This window comes from Mustela lutreola, chromosome X (assembly GCF_030435805.1).
Source record: "Mustela lutreola isolate mMusLut2 chromosome X, mMusLut2.pri, whole genome shotgun sequence".
NCBI classification, from domain to species: domain Eukaryota; kingdom Metazoa; phylum Chordata; class Mammalia; order Carnivora; family Mustelidae; genus Mustela; species Mustela lutreola.
The window spans coordinates 41,474,440-41,492,490 of NC_081308.1; the positions used below are offsets into that span (position 1 = coordinate 41,474,440).

The following is an 18,051-nucleotide window of genomic DNA, read 5'->3' on the forward strand; positions in this document are numbered from 1 at the left end:
TATGTACATTTTGTTTATTTTTTAAAGATTTTATTTATTTATTTGGGGGAGAGAGAGCATGAGCGGTGGGAGCAGGGGGAGAGGGAGAGGCAGACTCCCCATTGAGCAGGGAGCCTGACTTGGGGCTCAATCCTAGGACCCCAGGATTGTGACCTGAGTTGAAGGCAGACACTTAACCCATTGAGCCACCCAGGGGCCCCTGCCTGTACATTTTTATTCAATGTTCAGAACAATGAAGTTTTGAGGTGGCTGGTGTGGCTGGGAGGGAAGGAAGGTGGTATTGTTGCCATCGGGAAGAGAGCAAAAGCGGGGATTTTTAGGATTTAGTTTAAGTGCCCGCTCTTGTTTGGCCAGAACGGGTTTCTTGAGATCCTGGGAACATGAGAAGGAGGCAGATCTGGGGGGGATTGGAAGCGTGCAGCCTCAGAGGCCATAAGCCTGAAGGCCACTAACGGTAGGCCAGGGCGCCTACACCACAGGCAGCAAAAGTATCACGTTTCTCAAGCACATACTGAATCAGTCCCTGCTCTGAGCGCACAGGCGTGCCCGAACGCCTGCACTCGTGCAGCTTACCTCCCGAATGCGGTCAGTGGGGGGACAGATTCTCAGGTGGATGGTAGGGTATGGTGGCGAGAAGCTGAGGTTTATTATAGGGAATATAGTCAGGTACTTGGTGGCCGGGCTAGCACATCCCCTTCACTTCCCGTCCCAGTACCTACGGGCTGGAAGGTGGAGAGTGCTCTCTTCACACACTGGGATTCTCTGCTTTGGGGCCTAGCCTCAGGTTGGGAGACAGGCCCCACAGGGAAGCACTCGGGAAGTGAAATCACTCACTTCCAGAAAGGCTCGCGTGGGCGTTGCTCCCACCTTAGCCACGCACCGGTGGGCTGGGGCTCTTTCTGAGACTGAGCAGCTGGGGGTAGAGACATCACCTCTAGCGGTGGGTCCATCGGGACACATTTTCTTCTGGTAGCCAGGGATTGGGGGCTCCTGCACTCTCCAAAGTCCCAAGCAGGGACACGCAAAGAGATGGAAGCAATGAGCATGTGATCTCGAGTTGTGAAGTATGAGCTTTAGAACAGGGCCACTGCGCAGAGGGCAGAGATGCCAGGGACATGAAGGGGCGCCCACATGTCCAGAATTAACAGGAATTTAGGGGAGATTCCCTGGAAAGATAAAGAGAGCCGGAGCAAGTCTCCTGAGCTCCATCTTCCAGAACACAGAGAGACAAAGACAAAGACAGAGGAAGGCTGAAAGAATGAGCCCGATGTGGGCAGACAGCCTATTCCCAGAGAAAGAACATGCAGGGGGAGAATTCCTGCAAGTGAGGGGGCGGGGAGAGAAGGGGAACAGGCAGAGACATGCATGCATACACAGAGATGTGTGTCTTGAGTGCAAGACCACCCAGACTGGGACAGAAGGGGAGAGAGAGGCATCCAGACTCACCAAGACACAAGACGGGCAGAAACATCAAAACGTAGAGAGAAACAGAGAAGGTGGTGAGGGAGACAAAGGCTTGTGCTTAGCAATGGAAAAGCCCTGTTTGGACACACTACCCTCAATTCCCAGTCGTCCTGGCCCTTCTTCTATGATTGGTTGCCGCTGATTTCTTCCCATATGCCACACCCCATGCAGAGGAGCCCTGAGCCACCCTTAAGGAGCCCAGACTATTCTGCCAGAGAGAGATGTTACACAGAAGACTGAAATGCCAGATATGCGAGTGAAGAAGCTACCTGGGACATCTGTCCCAGTTAAAGGTGCCTTCAGCCCGCCGCCACCATCTGACTGCAACCACCTGAGGCCCCAAGAGGAGCCACCTAGCTAAGCCCAGTCCACCACAGGACCATGAAAGAGAATGCTAAATGGTCATCTCAAGCCACTAAGTCTTATGGTGTTTGTTATCCAGCAACAGATAATCAGAACAGGCTGCAGTGGCCTTTTAGAATCTGACACGCCCATTTCTGCACCCCCCTCCCACACACAACAAAACCGACACCAGCCAGTCAAACTTTTAGTCCCTTTAATTAGGTGCTCTGAAGAAAGGGGAGAATGACAGGCAGGCGGAGGAGAAGGTGATGGTTCTTGAGCCCCACTTGGCAACAGGTCAGTCCTCATCCTCTGGTAGCTGGATCTTGCTGGGGTCAAAGCAGTTGGATTCCATGATGGGGAGGCCATTGGCCTCTCGGTATTTAACAAGCCTCTCAGCTTCTCGGCGGGCCCACTCCTGCATTCTGGAGGCAGCAGCATGGGGGTGGATGTGAGGGAGCCTCACTGGACACCAATCCCCATTTTAGCTCCCCAATCCCCACTGGCACAAAGAACAGGATTCCTGGCTCAGCCCCCTTCAATCTCCACCCCCACCCATTTCACTCTCTCCGACACACCCATGCACCTGTAATCAGGCAGATAAGCTATAAAGGTGCTGCCAAGGACCAAGACGATGGAGAACCCAAAGAAAAAGACGACCCGCATGTTCCAGAGGTCCACAACAGGGTCCTTGTCATAACCGTGGGAGTCTGGGTTCTGTGGCAAGAAGAGGAAAAGGTCAGTGAGGGCTTCCTGTGGCTCCACAAAACCTTACGCTGGCCCTGCATAAGCTGGTCTCCAATTTCACCTCAGACCCATCTCCCCTCTCTCCTTTAATTCCTCTTTCTAGTCTTAGGAGTTTTAAAACTCCTTCCTACCACAGGGCCTTTGCACTTACTGTTCCCGCTGCCTGGAAAGTCTTTCCCCCTGATAGCATCATGGCTAGGTCTGTCTCCTGGCTCAAAATATTGGCTTCATAATCACTTCCCTTAGGAGGTAGTCCCTAGTCACCTTAGCCATTACTTGTCTTAAACTATAGGAAATTGCCACTTTTACAGGTTAAAGATGGTTGCATATCGCTAATTTCCTATGGTTTCACGAAAAATTACCCCCTACCCCCCAAGTCACTCCCCATCCACTTATCTTGCTTAACTTTCTTTCTAGCAGTTACCAGTTTACCAAGGTAGCAGCATCTCCCCAGATCCTATCACATTATCTTATTACATACTCAATAGCACTGTTTCCGAATATTTTACATGACTATCGTCTGTGCTCTCCATTACCATACAAGCTCTAGGAGGGCAAGGGCTTTGTCTGATTTCCACACTGCTGAACTCCTAAGGGTCCTGAACCACACCTGGCATACAGCAGGCCCTGGGTCCTTATTTACAGAACGAATGAATAAATGAGTAAGATCCTATATATCCAAGCCAGAGGATAGTACTGATGAAGAACCTACAGTGTGCCATACACAAACTGCACAATGTATCAGGGAGGCAGAAGTAGCAATAATGATTAACACTTTCTAATGCTGAATACTAGGTTGCAGCTGCTCTTCTGAACATTTTGACTCATTTAATTACATGCGGCAGACGTAGCATTTTACTTTCTATAAGGCGTACTCATACTTTCCCCATTTTACAAAGAGGCACCAAGGAGTTAAGCTACTTGACCAAGGTCACAAAGATGAACAACTATCAGTGCTTGTATTCCAACCCTGGCATTCTGGTTTCAGAGTCTCTGCTATCCCCACAGCACAGCGGACCCGGTTCCCCCACACGTTCATCTCGGCGAGTTTGGGCAAGTCACCTAACATCTTTATGCTTCAGCGTCCTCATCGGTAGACTAGATATGCTCAGAGTACCAACTTCGAAATGGGGTTGTTTTGAGGATTAGATAACGTACCTAAAATGTTTAGAGCTCTGGCACCGAGCAAGCCCCATAGGGGTGTTTAGTATTACTGTCGTTATGTTATACTGCTTCTAACGTGTTTTGAGCATCGCCCACTTCAGGTTTGATACCCGTCTTCAAAACAAAGCCAATCTTGCCCCCGGCCCTGAACTGAAGATTAGCAGGGGACAAAGAAGGAAATCAAGCTAAGCAAAGTTCCCAAGTCTTCGAGGATCTCACCAGCAGCGCAATCCTCAGCCGTTTAAGAACGTCCTCTACGGCGTCCCGTCCGCCGGTCCCTCCCTGACTGACCCTTCTTGTGTCCCGTTTCCCCTCCCTCTCACCTTCTCGTAGAGGTTTTCGTCCTCCGGATCTGGGTCCTCCTGCCAGCGTACGGTCGGTGCCGGGGTCCGCTTTCCAGCCATAGCCGACGGGGCGATCACGGCCCTGGCCGAGCTGGACTCCCAGCGAACGCGGGCGGCTGGGAGCCCTCGCGTCGCCGCTACTGCCAAAAGGCGGCGAGCGCTCCAACTCAACAGTCCGGCCGCCATGACAGGTTGTGCTGCAGGCTCTCAGGGGCGGGGACGGAAATGCCACTGTGCGCAGCTGCAGTTGGCCCGGGCGCGACAATTGTCGCTCCGCCCCCGCCGCACTAAATAGGTCCCGAGCCCGGATTTGGTTTTCAAGTGAGGTGAGGCGCTGAGTAGCCCCTTTTTCCTTCCCTCTGTCATGGCCTCACGGGGGCGGCCATTTTCCCAACCTCAGTCAGGCCAAGGAATTTCTGGCTGATAGGTCGGCCCAGTCCCTTGATAAGAAAGCGTTGACATTTGGACGGCCGCAGGTCCCAGCCAATGGCACGGAGATTTCCCTCGTCCTCTGGGGAAAGGGGCGGAGCTTCCGTTTGTCTTTCATCTTCGAAGGAAGCCAAGCTTCTAAAAAGCGGGCCTCGCCGGATTGGCCAATAACTACTCCTTTTCGCGACTTGCGAGCGTTCGCAGGGAGAGTGGGGAGGTGGCATACGCTTGCCAATCAGAGCCGGCCAGGGCTGGCCGTCGGCGGCCGGCGACCAATAGACGAGGCCGGCCAGAGCGCGCTCCCTTAGTAGGTGGATGGTGGTCGAAGCGCCGGCTCCCTTCTCGTCGTCGCCATTTTGTGCTGGTGACTGCGGCCGGCCGGGAGTAGGCGGCAGTGGGTTTCCTGGGGAGGGTAGCGCGCTTGGCGCTTCTCCCCTCCCCGCTCCTCCGCCCTTCTGCCTCCGGCCTCGGACTGGGCGGTGGTGCGGGTCGGCTCCGGCTGAGCTGGGAGAGTTGGAGGAGGTGGCGGCGCGCCGAGGTGATGTCCGGGAGCCCTCCCTTGACAGCCCGGGCCGAGAAGGTGAGCGTCGTCGCTGGTCGTGGGGGCGGAGGTAAGGGACCGGGGGCGGGCGGGTGCGGAGAGGAGGCGCGAGGGCGAACTATGGGACGTGGGCCTGGGCTACGCGCGGAACCGAGGCGTGCGTGCATGGCCTGAGCCCGGGAGGGGGGTGTCTCCCCCCCCCCACACACACACACTGCTTTTGAGAGCGGAGGCGCGTGCGCGATTGGGGCACAGAATGGGTGCACGCGGGTTGGGGGAAGGGAGGGACCGATGGGAGTGGGTTTCCGTGGTATCTGCGACACCGAACTTTATCTGTGGAGGGGCCGAGGTCTTTATCCATAGGGGAGGGGGTGTGCTGTCTGTTCCGTGTGACTTGGGTACTTACCGGTCCGTGGGGAAGCATTCTGTGGCTCAGGTCCTTATTCTTGGGTGGGGGAGGAGGGAAAAAAAGTCTATGACTCTGGTCTTTATCCTTGCAGTCTGTGCTGTAACTCAGGTCCTTATCCATGGGGAGGGGTCCTTATCCTTGGGGAGTTCTTCTTGGGACTGGCCCTAATCAACCCACTTGCTAGGCGGGGAGGGAGCGCAAGGAATGTGTGCATGACTTACTGCCCCTTCTTTGGGGAGGAGTTCGAATCCGTGACTCTGGCGCTCATCCTTTGATGGGCCTCAGTGTGTGATTATGGCCTGTATTTATTGTGGGTTCCTGTCTTGTGATTTGGGCCCATAGTTATTCGGGGCGCGTGTCTGTGACTTTGGTCCCTATCTGTTGTGGATACCGGTGTGTGACTCCGACCTCTTTGCCAGAGTCTGCTGAGGGTTTTGTATCTGGCTCTCATCCACTGGGGCCCCTGGTTGTGATTCTAACTCTTATCCATCTGGGAGCAGGCAGCCCTGGTTCCCTGTGGCTTAAGGAGGAAGAGAAAATTGGTTGTGTGTATACATGGGCAAAAGGTGTGGTGGCTAGCTACTGTTGGGCAGGTGTTGCTGCTGCCTAGCTTTGCCCGATTCCTGCTGAGAGGGTGGGCTTGAAGATTCTGGGTTACTTCTTGGTGACCCCTGGCCAGGTCACGTGGCTCTGGGGACTCACTTAGTTCTCATGGCAGCCCTGAAGGCTGGATGAAGTGACTCACCCTTCCATCCCAGCAGAACAGCACAGTGGTTGGGAACAGCCTCAAAAGGGCTCCTTTTGCCTTTGAATGAGTTGGACCCAGAGCCCTGGGGAGAGAACCACCTTGGGACCTGGCTGTGCAGAAGAGAGAGGGCTCGAGGCTGAGCCAGTTGCGGAGTGAGGGCCAAAGCTGTTTTGGCCCGGAGCCCAGAGAGGCGTCAACTGTCTCACTGCCAAGTTAGCCCCTTTACTCTCTAGGCCTTTTGTGGTCTCCTGCTGTCTTGTAGGGGGCAGCCAGTGTCTTTGTTGCAAGGATGAAATGGCACCTGGGGCCCTGTGGAAGGAGGCTGGTGGATGCCTACAACTCCTGTTGTGAAGTCTTACCTCCGTGCCTAATGTGCCTAATCTTGACAAGTCGTCCAACGCCGAGAGCCCTCTGGGCAGGTAGCTCCAGGCTCAGACTTGTCTACCAGTCTCAGGTGGCAGAGCCCTGATCACAGAGTAGGTGGCACCACCAGGGCTCTCTGCAGGATGCTCCCTCTCTGTTAAAGGCCTTTGCTGTTTCTGTTTTATTTAAGTGAGCTCTGCGCCCAGTGTGGGGCTTAAACCTATGACCTGAGATCCAGAGTTGCACGTTCTACTGACTGAGCCATCCAGGTGCCCCTGGCCTTGCTATTTTAGGGCTGTGGGCTATAGCCTCATGTCTGGGGGGAAAGGAAGGAGCAGACCAGGTAGGGGCTGCTTTCCCACTCTGGTCCACAGGAGTACCAGGAAGTTGGGAAATAATGTCCCTGGGCTAAGCGACAGCAGAGAGCCTTGACAACAAGGGTTTCTCAAGGAGGCCCCAACTGCCTTGACCCCTTTCTTCCTTCTACTCTCCCCAGAGTCCCTGCAGGAGGCATCACCCAGGCTGGCAGATCATGGTGGCAGCAGCGGGGGTGGCTGGGAAGTGAAACGGAGCCAGCGGCTGAGGAGGGGCCCCAGCAGCCCCCGCAGGCCCTATCAGGACATGGAGTATGAAAGACGGTGAGTTACCCACTCCCACCCCTGTCAAGCATCCTTGGCTTATCCCCGTGTAAGAGTTGGTCCAGGAAGGTGCTAGGAGGGGACTTCCGGGCTGGGGAAACAGCGCAGCAGATGACTGGTTTCTTTTCAGACGTTTACTTGGCACCTGTTGTGAGCCAGGACCTGTGCTAGGCTCTGGCAGTGCAGTGGCGAGTGAGACAGATAAGACTGCAGCCTTCTTCCTCAGGGTCTCACAAGGGAGACCACACAGTTTACAGGTGATTAAGAAACAGCTTGATAGGTGCCATGGTGGATTGTGGAGTTGGGAAAGGATCAAGAGAAAGGGAGGAATAGAAGCCGAGGCCCAGGTTCCCAGTTGGGGTGACTAAGATATTCGCCAAGGTGTGGACAGCCACTGTGGGAGGAGAGGCAGAGGTGGGTGGCGGGTGGGTGGTGGGTTGTAAGTGCCTGTGGATTCTCAGGGGAGAGGTGTGGGCTGTAGCTTTGTGTTGGAGGGATGGATGGGAGTGGTGCCTTAAGAGTCAGGCATTTGTGCAGACAAATATGGGGCAAGCCAGGTCAGATAATGGGAGACTTCAGGGACAGGGTGGGCTGAAGCTGGCGGGATACTCGTCTTGGAATGGGATACTCTCATATGGTTATTTTTATTTTATTTTTTTTTTCCCGTGTGGTTATTTTTAAACTGGTACGAACAGGAAACAGTCGGGACACTTGGTAAAATACAGAGATCCTGGGCCAATCCTCAGCATACTGGTGGATCACTCCAGTTGATTTCTCATGCAGATCATCTATTCCTGACATATTAAGAGTACATAGGAAAGTAGACCTAATGCTCCCAGAAAGCCTCTCTTAAGAGTCAGTAGATTTATAAAAAGTCAGAGAGGAAATACTTTTTTAAAAAATGTCTTTAAAAGGGTTTCTTTTTCCACCACTGCCTTTAAAAATTTTTTCTGAAAAGCGAGCCTAAGTTTTGAGATGTGGTCATCATCTAGTGTTATTCAGTCTTCTTATTAAAAAAAAAAAAAGTCTTTTGAAAGCATTCAGGTTTTGGGTGGTATTCTCTGGAAATGCTTCATGGCAGTTTCTGAGTTTGAGTAGGTGACATACTTCTTTCAGACTTTATAAAGTTTTCAGACAAATAAAGCCACGGTCTTTCTTTTGGCTTTCAAGTGCAGAGGTTGGAGTTAAATCCATACCTTTTCACTTCAAAGTGGGTTTCTATCATAGGTCACTACAGGGCCTTCTCTTGCCATATTTGTTTTTTTCCTTCTCATTTCCAATTCCAGTAGCTGTAGGCAGCTGCTCTGTCCTGTTTGAAATGTAGCCTTCTAAAATATGTAGCATTGTTTTGAGTGTCTGTGTTCTTAGTTTATACAATTGGCAGAGTGCTACAGTTTACTTTTTCTTTCCTGAACTTTGTGTGACTCAGCACTGCATTTTTAAGATCTGTACCCCCTTGCCAGGTGTATATTAGCGCTTTGCTTCTAATTGGTCCCAAGGATGCCATGGTATGTGCCTGTTGCCTTTTCCTTAATGATTCCCTCAAGGATGGGTACCTGTAAAATTCATCACTTTTTTGTCTGGTAGTCTGTGCTTTCAGAAACTTCTCTGCTCCTGCATCTGGATCACAAAGGTTGTTTTCACTCCATAGTTTTCCCTTTCATATTCAGATCTTTAATAACATCTAACAGTTTTTTTGAATATGGTATAAGGTAGGTTTTTCGTATATGGTATAAGGTAGGTTCTGGTTTTGTGTTCCTCCATATAGTGGGCAGTTTTCCCAGTACATTTTAAATGGTTCATTCTTTCTTTATTGATTGTAGTACGTCATCTCATTTCAAGTTCCTTCATGTATGAGGATCTGTCTTGAGTAATCTGATTTGTTTCATTGGTCTATTTGCTTAATTCTTATGCCAGAACTTTACTGGGTTTGTTATTATGGCTTTATAGAATCTCTTAGCTCCCACTTTACTCTCTTATTAATCAAAGTTGATTCTAGCCGTTGTGGGACTTATATAAAAAAATGTATCAAGTTGGGACACCTGGGTGGCTCAGTTGGTAAAGCCACTGCTTTCAGCTCAGGTCATGATCCCAGAGTCCTGGGATCAAGTCTGGCATCGGGCTCCTTGCTCGGCAGGAGCCTGTTTGCTTCTCTCTCCGCCTCTGCCTGCCGCTCTGCCTGCTTGTGCACGTGTGCGCGTGTGCGCTCTCTCTCTCTCTCTGACAAATAAATAAATAAAATCTTTTAAAAAAATGTATCAAGTCCCTCAAAAACATTCAAGAATTTTGATTAAGATTGCATCAAATTTATATACTAATTTGGGGAGTATTGTCATCTTTGTTAAGTAGTGATCTCATCCAGGACCTGTATAGAGAATATTTTAAAATTCGTTTAAAGGACATACAAGGGGTGCCTGGGTGGCTCAGTCAGTTAAGCATCTGCCTTCGGCTCAGGTAATGATCTTGGGGTCCTGGGATCAAGCCCCACGTCAGGCTCCCTGCTCACCGGGGAGTCTGCTTTTCCCTCTCCCTCTGCCTCTCCCTGCCCAGGCTCATGCTTTCTCTCAGTCTCTCAGATAGATAAATAATCTTTTAAAAAATTAATTAATTAATTAAAATAAGGAACCTACAAATCTATGGGGCATCTGGGCAGCTCAGTTAAGTGTCTGACTCTTTTTTTTTTTAAATTTATTTAACAGACAGAGATCACAAGTAGGCGGAGAGGCAGGCAGAGAGAGAGGGGGAAGCAGACTCCCTGCTCAGCAGAGAGCCTGATGCGGGGCTCGATCCCAGGACTCTGGGACCATGACCCGAGCCGAAGGCAGAGGCTCAACCCACTGAGCTACCCAGGCGCCCCAGTGTCTGACTCTTGATCTCAGCTCACATCTTGATATCTGGGTGGTAAGTTCAAAGCCCCACATTAGGCTCAGCGCTGGGCATGGAGCCTACTTAAAAATGAGTGAATGACATTCAGATCTGAATAAATGAAAATACAAGTCTTGTGTAATTCCTAGGTGCTTCAGTAGTTTTCATTGACATCTTTGTATCTTTTATATTTTCCAAGCTTATGTTTCCTGGGGTAGAGGAAAGCTATTGGTTTTTTTTTCTAAGTTATCTTACCCCTGCTGTACTCTCTTATTATTTCTGATTATTCATTGTTGATTCTGATGGTCTTTCTGAGTAATTGGTCATGCTAGGTGCAAATCAATTCTGTCACTTACTTCTTTTTCCTCACTTAAAATGTTGTCTAGGACTTTAGTACCATATAGTGTCAGTGATGCCGAGTGCACAAAATAAGACTCATTTTGGCAGGTTGTAACAGAAAATCTGAAGAATAATGGCTTAAGCAGTGTAGTTTATTTTATTTTATTTTTCTCATCAAGGACATCTGCAGATAGATGAGACATTTCTGTCTCATAAAAGGCACCTGCAAGACATCAACAGTCAGTCCCAGCCTGATAGGCAGCCCCGTCTGCTTAGCCATCAAATTGGATGTGTGCTGTTAGGCTGTTAGAATGTAGCCTTTCATAAACCAAGAAAATTCTCTCATCTTAAGTTTGTCAAGATTGATCAGAAATGAGAATCAGGGGCACCTAGGTGGCTCAGTCAGTTAAGCATCTGACTCTTGATTTTGGCTGAGGTCATAATCTCAGGGTCCTGGGATCAAGTCCCACTGCACTGAGTGTAGAGTCTGATTGAGATTCTCTCTCTCCCTCTCCCCCCCATGCTCTTTCGATTTCTCAAATAAATAAATTAATAAATCTTTAAAAACATAATTAGGGGTGCCTGGGTGGCTCAGTCAGTTAAACATCTGCCTTCGGCTCAGGTCATGATCCCAGAGTCCTGGGATCGAGCCCCGCAGCAGGCTCTCTGCTGAGCAGGGAGCATTGGGCTCCCTGCTCGGCAGAGAGGCTGGTTCTCCCTCCCCCTCTGCCTGTGACTCCCCCTGCTTATGCTCACTCTCTGTCTGTCACATAAATAAGTAAAATCTTAAAAAAAGTAATCAGTGTTGGGTTTGAAGAACATTAAAAAAAAGAAATGAGGGGCGCCTGGATGGCTCAGTGGGTTAAAGCCTCTGCCTTCGGCTCAGGTCATGATCCCAGGGTCCTGGGATCTAGCCCCGCATCGGGCTCTCTGCTGAGCAGGGAGCCTGCTTCCTCCTCTCTCTCTCTGCCTGCTTCTCTGCCTCCTTGTGATCTCTGTCTGTCAAATAAATAAATAAAATCTTTAAAAAAAAAATGAGACTCAAACTTCATAATTACATGCTTTTTTTCTCCCTTTGTCCATCAGTTTTACAAATCACATTAAATCATATCCTTGCCTTCCTTGATCATGGTATGTATGTGTATGTTTATAACTTCTTATTTTGAAAAAAATTTCCAGTTTTCAAAAAAGTTGCAAGTGTGTAAACTCCTGTGTATCTTCTCTCCAGAACCACTAATTGTAAACATTTTGCCACATTTATTTTACCTACCTACATGCCTCAGCATCCCCTCCCCCCCATTCTCTCTCTTTCTCTGTAAAGATACAGGTGTATATATCTATGCATCTATATATAGGCAAGTTTTTTTCTTCTGTATCATTTCAGCTAGTGACTGGCATGACCCTTAAGCATGACAGAATGTATGTCCTAAGAACAAGGACTTTCTCTTTTGTAACCACAGTACAGTTCTGACTATCAGGAAGTTGAACATTGTTACAGTACTTTTATCTTCTAAAAAGTCTGTTCGAATGTCATCCCTTGTCGTTTATGGCACTGGTTCCCTAATCTAGGATTCTGTCCAAGATCACACACTACACTGCATGGAGCTACTTTGTATTCTTGGTTCCATTTACTCAGGAACAGCTACTAAATCTTTCTTTTTCTTCCATGGCCTTGATATATTTTAAGAGCACAGGTCCTTGGCTTTGTAGATGCTTCTGAATTTGAGCTTTTCTGACATTTATTCATGAATTGTTGGAAGAAAAATTATTTACTATGTACGTTTTTAAGCTACTGTTAGGTTTGATTAGGTACTGTATTATTTAGGATATTTGCGTCTGTGTCTATCAGTAAAGTGGTCTTAACGGTTTTCCTCTTCTAGTATCCAACTGACACTGAGTCACCATAGCCTCATAGAATGATTTGGGCAGCTTTTGCCATTCCTCTCTTTATCGGAGAAACTTGAATAAAAATTATCTGTCCCTTGAAAGCTTGTTAAAACTGAGCTTTAAAGGGCCCTGGGTTTTTAATGATCATTTTGTGTAGTTCTGCCAATTTTGGCAATTTATGTTTTCCAGAAATACATTATTTTGCGGAGGCCCTCACATATTAGGATTCAGTCCAGCTTTGTAGAAATCTATTATGAACAGGGTCTGTCTTTGGAAGGTGTTTTGTCAAAGTGCTCTGTGGCCAATGAAAAGTATCCTTTACTGTCCAAATCTGTTCTCTTCCCAAGTTTAGATAGCAAGAGTTCAGTATGCATATTTACTTGGTTTAGGGGCACCTGGGCGGCTTGGTTATGTGGCCAACTCTTGGTTTCTGCTCAGATCATGATCTTAGGGTCCTGGGATTGAGCTCTTCCTCAGGCTCCATGCCCAGTGGGAAGTCTGCTTGAGGATTCTCTCTCTCCCTCTCCCTCTGCTCCTTCCCCCTGCTCACATGTGTGCTTTCTCACTTGCTCTATCTCTCTAAAGTAAATAAATCTTAAAAAGTTACTTGGTTTAGATGGTGAGTATCAGAGTTCAGGGTTTCATCTGAACATTTATTCAACTCTATTTGGTTCTTAAATTCTGGGGACTAGAGTTCAACTATTGAGTAACTGTGGTAAGCAAACACACATTTCTTATATCAGAAACCTTAAGAGGTGCCTGAGTGGCTCAGTCGGTTAAGCATCTGACTCTTTATCTCAGCTCAGGTTGTGATCTCAGGATCGTGAGATCGAGGTCTATGTCAGGTTCTGCATCACTCATGGAGCCCACTTGAGTTTCTTTCTCTTCCTCCCCATTCCACACCTCCCCTTCTCTAACAAACAAACAAACAAACAAAACCCTTAAAATATATCACTCATACCAGCCTCTTCTTGTCTAGGCATTTATCATAAAGAAATAATTTGGATTCCAAGCTAAGCTCACAAGGACAGGGACCTCATTTTTTTGATAGCAGTATCCCCAGCACCTAGAACAGTGCTTGATACATGGCAAATGTTACATTAATATTTGTTGAGTGAAAGAAATAAGTGAACAATTACGAAAATTTGGAAACCAACCAGATGTCTGGAAACATTTTATTTTCCCCATTTGTTAATTACCTTGGAGCTTTATAGTGTTTTTCCAATATTTTATTATGAAATTTCAAACATACAGCAAAGTTTAAAGAATTTTATAGTGAATACCTCTATACTCATCTGCTGGATTCTACATTAACATTTTACCATGCTTGCGTTATGACACGTTTATTTGTTTATGGTATTTTTAACCCATTTTTAAGTTTTTACAAAGCTAGATTTATCAATTGTTTTTTTAATGACTTCAGAGTTCATCTTGTTTAGAAAGGCCTTTCCCCATTCTTGGGGTGATTCATTTTTTTTTCTTATGTTTTCTTTCTAATGTCTTTATGGTTTCTATTCAGGGATTTAAATTTTTGATTCATCTAGAATTTACTTGGTATAAGAAGTGAAGTAGATAAAAAACTTATATTTTCTTAAACTTTTTCTGTGAAGGACCAGATAGTAAATATTTTTGGCATTGCAGACCATGCCATCTCTATCACAACTACTTGGCTAAAAGCAGCCCCAAACAATATAAATGAATGGGTATAGCTGTGTGGAAGAAAACTTCATTTAGGTAATTGGATTGGGTCCACTGGCTGTAGTTTGCTGATGTCTGGGCCAGACCATTATTGCAACTGGTGTTTATTGACTAATCCATTTTCCCCCTGTTCATTTTGAGTTGCAGCCTCTGGGTTACTCTATATTTCCATGTGTGTTACTGTGTAGCATGGACTCTGTTCAGTTTCACTGATCTGTGCATTTATGTTTCAGTTGTTCCACCTTTAACACCTTTAATATTTGGTGAAGCTCTTCTCCCCCTTCTTAGTGTTTTTTTTTTTTAAACAGAATTTTCCTGACTCTTCTAAATTGTTTCTTATCATTTGCTATTATAAACAGTGCTGTTGAATGATGTTTTTGTATGTGTGCAAGTATATTAAGTTTCCAGGGAAATTGGGGGTCAGGGTAGATATTTAATTTTACTGGCTATTGCCAAATTCCCCTCCACAAGAGACTGTTCCAATTTCCTACCAGGAGTACAAAGAGTGCATGTTTCCTATACAGCCTTACCAACAGTGTCTTGTGAAACATTTGGACTTTTATGGATCTGTTACATTAGAAATGTTCTATCACAAATCTTCCTTACAGAAGAATTCTAAATAATATATGTAGATACTCCACATTATAGGAGGTTAGAGCTTAATTCTCCTCTTGAGTATGGGCTAATCTAGTGACTTGTTTCTAAAGAACAGAGTATAGAAAGGGGAAAAGAGAAACTATAGTGGAGGAACGTGGCAGACCCCACCACAACCACAAGGTCAAATCAGCATTGGCAGTGATAACTTACATTGATATCATGGTTCCCTTTATATGATGAAATCAGTAGGTCAGGTCACCTCTCTTGTATCCCCCCCCCCAAAAAAAAACCCATAACCTCTGTAACCTCAAGTCTAATCACAAAAACACAATGGACAAACCCAAGTTGAGGTAAGTTCTGCAGAATGGCTGACTAATACTCTTGAAAACTGTGAAAGTCATTTAAAAAAAAAAAAAAAGAAAGACAAGACTAAGAATCTTCACTGGCCAGAGGAGACTAAGGGTGTATGATGACTAAAAGCAATGTGGCATCCTGAGTTCGTCCTGGAACAGAAAATGTGGGTTGTTAGTAGTACTGGGAAGACAGGTGAAATTTTATTTTATTTTTTTGAAGAATTTATTTATTTATTTGACAGAGAGAGATCACAAGTAGGCAGAGAGAGAGAGGAGGAAGCAGGCTCCCCACTGAGCAGAGAGCCCGATGCGGGACTCGATCCCAGGACCCTGGGATCATGACCTGAGCCGAAGGCAGCGGCTTAACCCACTGAGCCACCCAGGCGCCCCAGACAGGTGAAATCTTAATAAAGTCTAGTTTTGACAAATGTACCATGGTTACATTTGTCCCCTGTTAACATTAGGGGAAGCTGGGTGAAGGATATACAAGGATTATGTTATCCTTGAACTTTTCTATAAATCTAAAATTATTTCAAGGGACGCCTGGGTGGCTCAGTGGTTAAACCTCTGCCTTGGGCTCAGGTCATGATCCCAGGGTCCTGGGATTGAGCCCCACATCAGGTTCTCTGCTGAACAGAGAGCCTGCTTCCCCCTTTCTCTCTCTCTGCCTACTTGTGACCACTTTATTTATTTAATAAATAAATTAAATTTAAAAAAATAAAAATAAAATTATTTCAAAACAAGTTTGACTTCATCAAGATTAAGAACTTAAGTCCATCAAAGGACATGGTCCAAGAGAGTGAAAAGACAACCCACAGAATGGGAAAAGATATTTGCATATCCTGTATCTAATAAGGGATTAACACCAGAATGGAAAAAGAACTATAGCCCCACAGGAGAACCCAATTCAGAAATGGGCAAAAGGGGGTGCCTGGATGGCTCAGTGGGTTAAGCCTCTGCCTTTGGCTCTGGTCATGATCTCAGGGTCCTGGGATCGAGCCCCACATCGGGATCTCTGCTCAGCGGGGAGCCTGCTTCCCCCTCTCTCTCTCCCTGCCTCCCTGCCTACTTGTGATCTCTCTCTCTCTCTCTGTCAAATAAATAAATCAAATTTAATTTAAAAATCTTTTAAAAAAAGAGAAAGAAATGGGCAAAAGGCTTGAATAGACATTCCTCCAGAAAAGACACAAGTGGCCAATAAGCCCAGGAAGAGATGCGGGATGATGGGTGTCGGTGAGGATGTGGGGACACTGGAACCTTGGCGCATTGCCAATGGGGATGTAAGTGGTACAGCTGCTGTGGGATACCGGCCAGAGACTGCAAAATGTTATGTCTACACCTGCCATGGGGTCCAGCAGTTTCATTCCTGGGTACCTACCCGAAGGAACTGAAAGCAGCGAGTCAAACACATATTTGTACACCAGTGTTCACAGCAGCATTAGTCCCAGCCCCTGAAACAACCCGCAAGTGGAAGCAGCGCAAGTGTCCATCAGCAGGCACGTGGCCAAACAGCGTGGTGTGTGCGTGGTGTGTGCCATACCTACATATGTGTGTGGCCACAGAACAGGATGTTCTGATGCACACTGCAATGAGGAGGGACCTTGACAACGTGATGCTAAGTGAAAGAAGCCAGACACAAAGGAACAAACATGTAATTCCCCTTACACGAGGTACCTAGAACAGGCATCTTCATAGGGTCTGAAAGTAGAGTGGGTGGGGTGGGTAGGAAGTTAATGTTCAGCGGGTAGGGAGCTTCTCTTTGGGGTGATAAAGAAACGTTTCCGGAAACAGATGGTGATGGTTGCTCAACATCGTGAGTATTTTTTGTGGTAAATTTTGTGAGGTCTATATTTTACCACAATGAAGATGACTAAAAATACACAAAAAATAAATTTTAGACTTTTATTTTAAAATGGCCTGTCCAGGGTAGTTTTAATTTTCATCCTTCATTACAAAACAGCATCTTCTTAAATATAAACCGTTTGTATGTCTTTGGTGTGACTTCTCTTCCTCTTCGCATACTTTTTCCTATTTAGTTTGTCCTGATGGGGCTCATGATGGTTTTCTATTTTCCAGGCAGAAGTGTTTTGTTTTTATATAGTTAACTTCAATAATCTCTCCTTCTCTAGCTCCTGGATTTGGGTCACAGTTTTTCCCTATTGCAAGATTATCAAGAAATCATCTTGTGTTTTCTTTGGCTTCTGTGGTTTCATTTCTTCTATTGAAACCTTTGGCCCTTTTTATTTTTATTATTATTTTTTACTATTGGACCACGCATTTTATTATTGTTTTATTAATTTTTTATAGAGTTATTTATTTACAGAGAGAGAGAGAGCACACACGCCAGTGGGGGGAGGGGCAGAGGGAGAGAATCTCAGGCAGCCTCCCTGCTGAGTGTGGAGCCTATGGTGGCTCTATCCCAGGACCCTGAGATCATGGCGAGCTAAAATCCAGACTTGGCCACTTAAGCTGCTGAGCCACCCAGGTGCCCCTATTGTTGTATTTTTAAAAATTTTTTTTTAAACATTTTTTTCCATCATGAGAAGTGTACTGTTCAAACCCACCCCTTATTCCTCCCACCCTCCCCACCCACCGCCCCTCTGGTGACCATCAGTTTGTTCTCTGTAGTTAAGAGTCTGTCTTGGTTTGCCTCCCTCTCCTTTTTTTTTTTTTTTTTCGTTCCCCTTTGCTCATTTGTTCTGTTTCTTAAATTCCACAAGGAGTGAAATCGTCTGGCATTTTGTCTTTCTCTGACTGATATATTTCACTTAGCATCATACTGTCTAGCTCCATCCATGTTGTCTTAAATCTTTGACCCATTTTGAACGAATCCTGGTTTATATGTGTAAAGTATAGTCATAAGATCTTGGCACTTGTCTAGGTATTTAACCTTTTTGGTTCAGTTATACTTGGGATCTTCCCATTTCTAAACGATGCCTCTTCGAATTGAGGCAACATCCTTATTTCTGCATGTTACTTTTGTCCCTAGCATCCTTCCTGATTTATTGGTTGTAATCATTTTTCATTTGATTCTCTTGGGCTTTGTAGGCATATCTTCATGTCCTTTACAGACAATGGTAATTTCATCTTCTCCTTGCCAGCTCTTAACCTCTTGTCTTCATT

At 46.5% G+C, this 18,051-nt stretch overlaps 2 protein-coding genes across 7 annotated transcripts in view; one reads left to right on the forward strand and one right to left on the reverse strand.

Moving 5' to 3' along the window:
• Positions 1–2,006: 2,006 nt before the first annotated feature.
• NDUFB11 (NADH:ubiquinone oxidoreductase subunit B11) lies at positions 2,007–4,449 on the reverse strand. Its single transcript, XM_059157170.1, has 3 exons — positions 4,041–4,449; positions 2,393–2,523; positions 2,007–2,231 (listed from the first exon to the last, which is right to left on the reverse strand). The coding sequence occupies exons 1-3, from the start codon at positions 4,245–4,247 to the stop codon at positions 2,105–2,107; spliced, it is 465 nt and encodes a 154-aa protein (XP_059013153.1). The 5' UTR covers positions 4,248–4,449; the 3' UTR covers positions 2,007–2,104.
• A 253-nt stretch (positions 4,450–4,702) lies between these two features.
• RBM10 (RNA binding motif protein 10) overlaps positions 4,703–18,051 on the forward strand; it is a 29,575-nt gene continuing 16,226 nt past the window's right edge. For 2 of the 6 annotated variants that reach the window (XM_059157164.1, XM_059157166.1), the window contains exons 1-2: positions 4,703–5,070; positions 7,048–7,189. In XM_059157164.1, the coding sequence (XP_059013147.1) occupies positions 4,806–5,070; positions 7,048–7,189 (407 nt within the window). In that variant the 5' untranslated portion in view covers positions 4,703–4,805. Of the gene's footprint in view, positions 5,102–7,047; positions 7,190–18,051 lie in introns of all 6 variants that reach the window. The other 4 variants (XM_059157165.1, XM_059157168.1, XM_059157169.1 and 1 more) reach the window with 4 other exon arrangements.

What these genes read in the sequence shown, in the direction of transcription:
- NDUFB11 (XM_059157170.1), bottom strand. Translation starts at nt 4,247, where the DNA reads ATGGCGGCCGGACTGTTGAGTTGGAGCGCTCGCCGCCTTTTGGCAGTA. An exon ending in ACGAAAACCTCTACGAGAAG is followed by an intron (nt 2,524 to 4,040) that starts GTGAGAGGGAGG and finishes TTCTTGCCACAG; the next exon opens with AACCCAGACTCCCACGGTTA. An exon ending in GCTTATCTGCCTGATTACAG is followed by an intron (nt 2,232 to 2,392) that starts GTGCATGGGTGT and finishes TGCTGCCTCCAG; the next exon opens with AATGCAGGAGTGGGCCCGCC.